We start from the raw sequence: 10078 nt of genomic DNA, 5'->3' as shown, positions 1-10078 counted from the left end.
TTCAACTTTGCATACATTCATCATACCATACTTAACTACAAATGCATCACTATATTACTACACACTTTAAACATAAGAAATATATATATATATATTTCTTATAAGATTTCTTACATTATCCCTGAGAAAATACAAGTCATAAACAAAACAAACTATATGTAAATTAAAGAATCTCAATTTTGATATAAAATTATAAATTGCTAATATTCTAAGAAGGTAGTCTCGCCGCATGGTACCAATTTGATACACCATGCCAACTTTATAGCTGCTGCAGCACCAGATGAAATTCTCACTTGCGAAGTATCTTAAAGATTAATGTCTACAAGATATTAAGTTTAACTTGAAGGCCTTCTTTTAGCGCATGCGGCTTAGCAGTTTCAATTGCTTCCTCATCGGATACCTACATTATATCAAAAATAAGAACTAGGTTGAGATTATATAAATATCTAGATACACTCAAAGGAAGAAATTCCAAGGTATAAACTAAAGAATCATGAGTGAATATCTTTACATCCTAACACTACCAAATCATGTTGGTCATCTCAATAACACATGATTCCTATATCCTTTCCAATCCATAATAATATGTATACGGTCCACAAAGTGAACCTTATGACCATCCATGTATTTGATCTGTTATAAATCTAAAATATTGGTGTCAACATAACACTAGCATTAAGCTAAAATATTGTTATTTAAAGGGCTAACTAAAGTTCGTATCACTCAAAGTTTCAAAATCATCTTTAAAGAAACAGAACTTAACCTGAATTGCAGGATTGGAGATGTTTTTCTTAATTTTATGTTACCCTGAATATGGGTCTTTTTTCCAGATTTAATCCCACCAAGACACCATATTAGTGTAATATGAAATCTATCCTATGAAGGATCATTAAACTGTATGTATAAGTATAAGGTATAAACTCATGTAATGATCTAGTATAGATTAAATTGACATCATGTCTAATAATTGTCTATAGATTTACTTGACTAATTTCTCATTCGGGCAAAGACCAATTTACAAGCAGGATCATCTTTACACAAGAATCCAGGAGGCATAATTTTATATGAACCAACAGTATGAACGTTTTACATAAGGTACAGAATAGCTAACCTTTGCGTAGTAATCCTCCAGACTCTGCAAGCAACCTGATGACCTCCCAAATCAAAGGCCCTGAACTTAATTTTACTAATACTCAACTCCCCGGATGTGGGATACTGCGTTAGTTGATGTTGCACCAGCCTCTGAAACCAACACCCAATCAAGCTCAAAATTATATCACACACAACAATGATTATCATGAGCAGCATGAGTAAAAAAACATAAGCTATCAAATTGAGTAAACATATATGATACTACTACATAGATGTCATGTACATCGATAAAGAAAGATAAGCTTAATTATCAAATTGAGTAAATACATTGCTTATCATGAGTCATACTCTTCCAGTTAACAACACACACACTTGTACAACTAAAAGAAATCATTAACAGTATAAAAGATGCAGTTGGGAGCAAGAGCAGTTTGGGATATACCAAATTTGAAGGGCCAGGGACATAGTCTTGTAGTCACTATATCTCTTATATCAAAAGAAACTCATATACATTTGAAAAAATCATATATAATATCCTACAATGCTTACACACGTATCTAGAAATATTTAACCCAGGTAATGACTTCCGAATATCAAATACATCTATATTAATTACGTAATATATATAGTAAACTAGTAAGTAAACCAAATAGAAGTATAAACAAGCTATAACAAATTTAGGAGTATATAGGATACATTGTCGGGACAGGAAACCTGGACTCAGGTCTTCTACAAGGAGATGTGAACTTCTGTATATAGAGAGTAAATCAATAGTTCAATTCCACAAGCAATTTTACCTAATCAATGATCCTGACGCACATAATGAAAACATTATACGGAGATTGCTTCACATAACAAATCACTTGGTCTACATATTTCCAAGGTCACACTCTTATTCGAGATTATAGAGAATAATGCTTGTCTTCATCAAGTATATAAAATGTTGAACAAATACATAGTTTACCCAAAGGTAGGCATGGAAAATGATAAAGAAATACATCTACAAAGACTTGAAACATCATATCAACTAGGTTAAATCAATTTACTTAACCAGATTTCGTCTCCACCTCAACACAATTATGAATGACCTCTAGAGCGTTAAAAATCATTTAACACTATACCAGTAAAATCTCAACTCAATTTCTAAAGCCCACTCAAAACCACACATAACAACACCAAAATTAGCGAAACTAAACAGACAAGCAAGCAAATCTGAAACATTACCTTGAAAAGTAGCTTTGCTGGAAGTGATGGTGGACGCTCCGGCGGTTGATATTTGAATGACAAACAGAAAATTCGAAGTAAGTGAGAATTTGAATTGAAATCGAAGCATACAAATCAAACAACAAGAGAAGAGAATTGAAATAAGAGGATTCAGAACATACCTTCAGCTTCGATTAGATGGAGCTCAATTTCAGAGAGAAAAGAAGAGAAAATTTTCAAAGAGACGAAGTGAGAATTTTTCTGTTGAGAGTAAATAAATGCTTTCCTTTTATATGAGATGTATTTTTTAGGTCTTTTTGTTTCATTTTCAATAGAAAAGGTATTATGGTCAATCTCATAAAAAGTCAAGCGCGATTCTTTTTCTATTCCCCCAATTCCCTCTCGAATTTCAAAGAAAACTATATCACAACAGGCTACATGTTGTCATTTTTGAAACATTTAACAACATGTTGCATGTTGTTTTTTTTAAAAAACATTTAACAACATGTTGCATGTTGTTTTTTTTAAAAAACATTTAACAACATGTTGCATGTTGTTAATTTGAAGAGAACCATATCACAACGTGTTGCATGTTGTTATCTTTGAAACATTTAACAACATGTTGCATGTTGTTTTTTATAAACATGTAACAACGTGCTGCATGTTGTTATTTTAAAAGCCTTTAACAACATGTCTTTCTGCTAGTTGTTAATATGTTGAATCGATAACTTCCATATAACAACAAGCATAATGCGTAGTTCAAAACTAGATTACAACATACCAATGACGCATGTGGTTGAACATAATTTTTCACAACGTACAAAATAAGCATGTTGTCGAAAATAGTAATCAACAACGCTCTAAACGCGCATGTTGTTATTGTGATGTTGTCGTATGTCATTTTTCTTATAGTGCATGCATCCCTCCTCTGACCCTTTCCCTATCTCACAACTTGATATTCTTCATATCCATCTAATACGAAATCAGTGTTTGTCAACCTCGATCAAGTCCATAACTGAATTTATTTATTTAATTTTTACTCAAATTCCTTTTGGAGAGTGGACGAGTGGTAAAATCATCAAATGACATGAATAAGCTTAAACCCCCACACTCTTTACCTTGAACTTACACATGAACTCATGTATAATTGGGTGTGAATATCCCTAGTACTATTATTACAATAAGAAGTTACTATAATTTGTTAGACCAGGTGTTTCCTACTCTATATGACAACCAAAGTTACTAATATTAAAATATCTACACAGTTTTTTGCGAAAAGGAGAATAATAATAATGACCATAAATTAGCAAAATATGTGTGGTAGATGTACTCATCCTAGCTTGCAGGTAAGATCACTTTGTGGTTGACATTCTTGCCGACCCAACCTCCTTACTTAACACTTATCTACTTTCAACAACAAATTTGAATCAACAAGCATACTTTAATTAATTTCTGTGGTTTATTGATAATAATTTTGGCAGCCGGTATTCAAATAATTACTCCAAAGTTTTTAAATTATAATCTCTATAATTGGTAGCCAACTATCTATTGAAGACATTTCTTAGGCGGTTAGCTGGCATACATCGTGTAGAAATAAGACCAAGTTATATGTAATGAACGACTTAATTATTGTCGTTGGAAGTTGGAATGTTGGAAGTGCGTGATCTTTGATCAAGTGCCTTAAACATTATATTTAATTCAATTTCAACTTGTGAAGCTGCCTGGCTCAAAAATAGGTCAGAAGTTAAAGAGAACGAATAAGTAGCCAGGTCTATCTGCAAACATGACTTGAACTCTAAACAAATAGTTGTCATTTTCAAACAGGGGACTCGGAAACTCAATCCAACAAGTTTGACTACTAGCTAATTCTAATCAAGCATAACCACGATTGGTAAACGAGTGATTCCAAGTTAATTGCTTCTTTCTTAACAGTGTCCAGTGATTCCAAGTTGAATGTTTCTTTGAGTTCTTTCTCAACAGTGTAAGGTGATTTCAAGTTGAATGCTTCTATTTACAAGTGTTTCGCTAAAGGAATTTCAACTGTGACAGCATTGGCACAAATAGTTGATATTTAAGATGCTTGTGTATACTTCAGATACCAAACATTAATTGTGTAATACAATTACAGATGGGAAAAAGAACAAAGATTTGGCCGTCATTTGAGCCTTCTTGTAGGCTCAAAAGTACAACGGAAATTGAGTCGATAAACTATTGCTACTTATAATAACTGCAACTATAAATTACAAGAACCAAAAAATCCTTAATATGGGTAGGTAGGGGAAAAATGAATCACAGAACCAAATGCTATAATCACAACATGAGCCATTGTATTGTCGAGGTTGGAAAGGGAAGGCATCCGAAAAAACCCTCACAAATGCGTGTATCCCAAACTTGGCCTCGGCAGATGATTTATATATCTTAGGGATACAGTGATATATTGCATCTTCCCTCTTTTCTCTATGAGGGAAGAAGCAACATGGACTAACTATTACCACACATCACGCAGATACCTGCCATTCATTTGCAGATTTTTCACCAAGCTCTCAGCTTTGGAGCTGTCCAGAGATCCCTGAAATTCAAGATCAGCAAAATTAATTCATATGATTTGTTATATTTTAACAGTTTTATAGATCAAAATTACAGGCAGTGCATGAACTGACAGTTCCCGATTCACATTTGAAAATTAATTGTCTCTTATCTTCAAATGCATACCATATTTCTCTTAAACATTGGATTAGTAGTTCAATATGTCCACAAGTATGTTGTAGGTGGTTTAGGTGGTTTTGCCTTGAGTGTCATCACCTTCATAATAGGTAGGTGACAATTGTGACCACATACCATCAATTCTAAAGAACTGCTTAAAATCACATACCTGCTCCTGCACAATTGTGTGAAGAGTCCGGTGGACATCCTTGGCCATGCCCTTAGCATCACCACAAACATATATGTAACCTCCCTGAGATATCATGTTCCAGATGTCTGAAGCCTGAACACAAAAGAAACAGGTTATTTGGTGTGTAACATATGTAAAGAACAACTGTAAACTGTGGATGCAGGAAGAGGTTGAGACTTGAGAATGACAGGTGGCAAACCTTCTGCATCATTTTATGTTGCACATATTCCTTAGTGGGTCCCTGGCGGGAGAATGCAACGTCAAGCTCAGAGAGTGCGCCTTTTTCTACAAAGTTGTTCAGCTCATCTTCATAAATGTAGTCCTGCAATGGTAACAATAAATCAATTTCCACACTTGAATTAGGCAAACAACCCAGCAAACACCCAATACTCATCCACCACAACCATATGAATCTCTCTAAGGGGAGCTTACCATTTGACTATTTCTGCATCCAAAAAATAATACGGAGGGTCCAAGTTCTGCTCCATCTTCTTTAAGAGCTAATCTTTCCTGGAAGCGGGAAATCCATCATTAATTTAAGTGTACTAGAAATTTCAATTCATGAAGGTGATGGATAAAACTAAGTAAATAAACATCAGGAAGTCAATAATTTACCTGCAGAAAACCCCTGAAAGGAGCAAATCCAGTTCCAGGACCAATCATGATAATAGGTACTTTAGTATCAACAGGAAGTCTAAAGTTTGATTGCCGAACAAAAACGGGTGCCCAACTACAATCATCACTTTTCACGGCAGGCACAGAATTCTGCATAAGGAAAAAATTGAAAATAAATATTACTTTCAAACTTGCACAGAAAGTAAAAACCACACATAACAGTTACACAGTTAAGTTTGCCTAACATAGGTCCAGAAAATATCTGTACATGTAAGAATATAAGATTTTTGAAAAAACAACCCATGCTAAATTACAAACAAATAATATGCAAAATATTTTCTCTGATTGCACTGATTTTGAAAGTAGAACACTGTCTTCATATTTCAAAATCAGTAAGAGGTTTGCAATTATTTCAATATTTTGACCTCTTATGTCACTTCTCCTCCACAATTGTTATGCTATTATGATATAATTAAGCAACAAAGATTCAAACAACATATAAATTACCTTCATCCAGGTTGAACATATTCCTTTGTGAATCCTTCCTGTTGGTGTTTTGTCATAAACCAGTGCACAAGTGACATGAATTCTAGACGGTGCCATCCTGTGGAATACATTTGCAATAAATTCACAATCATATTCCAAGAATTATAAACATAAACAACAAACATAACAACTAAATATATAAAAATCAACCTTATGGATACATTATTTGTTGAAGGAGATCATCAGATTCTTTAACAACATAACTATTCCCTGGATAGCACTCTAACATATGGATCATATATACCTTCATTCATGTAATAGAATGATCCTATTGTTTATAAGAGAGCTTCTAGTTATGACATTCATCAGTGCATGGCTCCTATAGAAGCTACTAACATAGAAATTGTTGAGAGAGAGGGAAGAAGAACAAATATTTACCTAGGGGATGAAGAGATCGAGTAGTATCTAGGCTGCAACCTTGGAGCAACTGCTGCAAAGAAGACTCCAAGAGGGGGCTTAGCTGATGGGAATTCAGCCATGACCTCAAGAAGGCTTCTCTGACTTGCAACCATCCACTGAGCATATTCATCCTGCAGAAGTTACATAATAAAACATTATAAACTGAGAAACATAGAATAGTAATAGGTCTGGAAAAATACTTAATTAACTTGGGGTATCAAGTAATATCAAATACAAATTTCTTACCTTTCCAGCAGGTGATGCAAGATGTCTCAACCGGTCTGCTTCAGCTGGATCAGATGCATAGGCAGCTAAAACCAGTAGGGTAGACTGGAATAAAGATAAGAACAAAAAGGTTATACAAACTTTCCATTAAGCATAGTTAAGAGATGATAAATTATGAACTAACCAAACCAAAAGCAACAGAAGAATATTTAACATAAAAAATAGAGGCTGACCTTTTTTGGAGAACTCAAAACATCAGCATATCGAGTGAGTGCCGTTCTTAATGTGCATGGTGGAAAGGGAGGTAATAAGGAGCCTCCACTTAGTGGCGTGCCATCTTCCTTATCAGTGTGCAGTGAGAAGTATGTATCCGGAGCCAAGCCCAACAAATTTATCGCCTCTTCCACAGTTTCAGAAAGATTCTCACAGTACACACCAACATGATCGCCAGTTTCGTATCTGAGAAGGAAGAAGAAAGCATAAGCATTTTCTAGGACATAATCAAAACATGAGAATCTTAGAATAATCTGTACATATTATATTCATTAAGGGAGAAATGGGAAAAGAAAGGGAAATGAAAGCAAGACAACAAAGGGTAAAAAGGGCTGTGGAAATCAACTTACGTAAGTCCAGTGCCAGCAATATCGAATTCGAGATGGGTGCAAGAACGATCGGATGCAGGAGCATGAAGTTCCTTTCTCACAGCAACATTAGCCCTTCATGCAGCAAAAATGCGTCAGGTAACTGAAGAGAATACACAAAATTTGCGGTAATTTTTTCTAGAAAGTTGTCACCTGCATGGATGCTGAGCATCAATGACAGCATGACCATTTGCGTTATTCCAGCTCTTATGCTCTACTAATGCCTCTGCAGCATCATTAACTACAACTCGATACTCCAAAACAGCAGCAGTGTAAGGTGTGCAAGCAGGTGTGGTTGCATCATCCTCGTCTCTAAGCAACTGGTCCAACTCAGGCCACATCAACTCTCTCCTGCAATAGCATCGGACAATGTAGAAATGTATGAGATATAGATTAGACAATGTTCTGTACATTTCATAAACTAAAATGCCTATGAAAACTTTTCAATACCATGCAGTGAAATCATCCTCTATGCATTGATCGTCATCCCCAAGGCCCACTGGAAGAAGTCGCTTCCCACCTGAAATCAATTATATCTTTGTTGGATAACAGGATGCAGGTGTATAACCAAGCAAATAAAAAGCAGAATACTACACCTGCTTCAGCTACTAGACTCACAACATTACTTTATCACAAAAACAAGGACACCCAGAATGACGAGGCAAAGAACCTGCTTTTTTTTTTTTTAAAAGGACCTGCTCACTGACTAAGAGTTTGAGTAATAAACATTAGCATCATGAAAACACGTCTTGTCATAAAAACCACAGGGTTTGACATTCATGACTTTTAGCACAAACAAACAAAAGTACCCAAAAAAAAAATGAAAACACACCCTGGGCAGCAAGGATCTCATCCACAACCACGGCGACCTTGTTGAAATGCTCATACTGCCTGTTTCCAAGACCAAACACTCCGTAATGAAGGTTTTGAAGCCATGCTTCCTTCTCTTCACCCTAAAACCGTAACCACATTTGCCAATTAGAAAAAGCAATCATATGCTGGTCTAAAATATAACCCAAAACCAAACCAATGCATCAACAAAATTTCACCAAAACTTACCTCGGTAAACCACTTGTAAAACCTGGCCGCATTGTCCGTCGGCTCACCATCACCATATCTGCATCCACCACCAAAATTCAACCATTTCATATACGAAAAGCAAATCTAAAAAACTTAAATGATCTTTAAATAATTTTTTTTTCTCACGTGGCCAAGAAGAAAATTGCACAACTCTCATTCTTCAACTTCTCCACATACGCCTCGTCATCAGCTGCATAATCATCCTGCCAAATACAAATAATCCAGTCTCATTACTCCGAAAACTTCGAAACTCAATATCAACATCAACCAAATCAACAAAACACTGAAAAATCAGCCGTACCAAATCAACAACTTTGAATGTGACCTTTTCGTAGCGAGCCTTCGCCTCTTCAGCCAAAGCCTACATTTCCAACCACACAGCAACCCAATTAGTAATCCAAATCACACAGAAACGATCAAACTAAGCCACTGACATCAAAATTCATGTAAATTCTACCTTAGCAAAACCCTCAGCAGTACCAGTTTGCGTGCCAAAGAAGATAGTGACCTTCTTACTCCCATCGTCGACCTCCGGCTCCGGCTCCGGAATCACCAACGGCTTAAGCGGCTGGACCGCCTTCGGCTTCTGAGAACTCGACCGCCGCATCACGAAAACGACGACGCAGCCGATCAAGACGGCAATCGAGGTCGTCAGAATCATAACAAACTCACGATTCTCGAGAATGACGGAGGCGACCTCGACGGAGGAGTTGGAGGGGTCCATCTTGCCCTTGAAGATCGCCGCCATCAGATCCAACGGCGAGATTTTCATCGAGCTGTCAGAAGTCGACTCCATAATTATTCCTTCTCAGTATCCAAATCACAAAGCTAGTCTCCGGTGCGGCGACGACGACGGCCGGAGAGAGCGGATTCCGGCGAAGATGAAGCGAAGCGCGTAGGGAATTGAGAGAGGGAGAGAGAGAGAGAGAGAGAGAGAGAGGTAGTAATGTGTGTTGTGGTGGGTGGGGGGTAGTTGGGGAAATAGAGAAAGAGTCTCTGAGGAGGTTGAAGGGAGGAGGAGGAGGGAAGGGGAGGTTATATATGTTGGAGGAGCAAGAAAGAGAAAGTGTGCGTGTATGGGAGAGCTGAACCAAACGCCAACCAAACCAGACTGGTCAAACCCACCTAACACCGATTAAACCAGGGTTGAAGACTCCCCTGGTCGTCACTGCCTCAATGCCCTTTTCTGTTTTTTCCTACTTGGAAAACAAGGAAATGAATGCTTTTTGTGTCATTTTGCTAGCCGGGGAAATGTTTGCTATTATTATTGGAAGTCCTCAGCTTGCTTGGGTGTCGACAGCTTGACCGGAAAAATTGAGCTTATGACATCACGCATGACAGCGGCATGGGAGAGATGCACTATAATTGAAAACACTAGGGAGGG

General features: G+C 36.7%; 1 protein-coding gene across 1 annotated transcript; it reads right to left on the bottom strand.

Moving 5' to 3' along the window:
- Positions 1 to 4346: 4346 nt before the first annotated feature.
- On the bottom strand, positions 4347 to 9832 carry LOC126790212 (NADPH--cytochrome P450 reductase). Its single transcript, XM_050516371.1, has 17 exons — positions 9152 to 9832; positions 8996 to 9055; positions 8821 to 8897; positions 8674 to 8731; positions 8447 to 8567; positions 8065 to 8134; positions 7768 to 7965; positions 7597 to 7689; positions 7207 to 7432; positions 6995 to 7078; positions 6728 to 6879; positions 6311 to 6407; positions 5804 to 5953; positions 5621 to 5698; positions 5388 to 5510; positions 5168 to 5281; positions 4347 to 4864 (listed from the first exon to the last, which is right to left on the bottom strand). Exons 1-17 carry the CDS (start codon positions 9488 to 9490, stop codon positions 4784 to 4786), a joined length of 2121 nt encoding a protein of 706 aa, XP_050372328.1. The 5' UTR covers positions 9491 to 9832; the 3' UTR covers positions 4347 to 4783.
- Positions 9833 to 10078: the final 246 nt, after the last annotated feature.

The sequence above is a fragment of the Argentina anserina genome, chromosome 4, assembly GCF_933775445.1.
Source record: "Argentina anserina chromosome 4, drPotAnse1.1, whole genome shotgun sequence".
NCBI lineage: Eukaryota > Viridiplantae > Streptophyta > Magnoliopsida > Rosales > Rosaceae > Argentina > Argentina anserina.
Note: the sequence above shows the minus strand (reverse complement) of the source record. Positions and strands in the feature narration are given on the sequence as shown.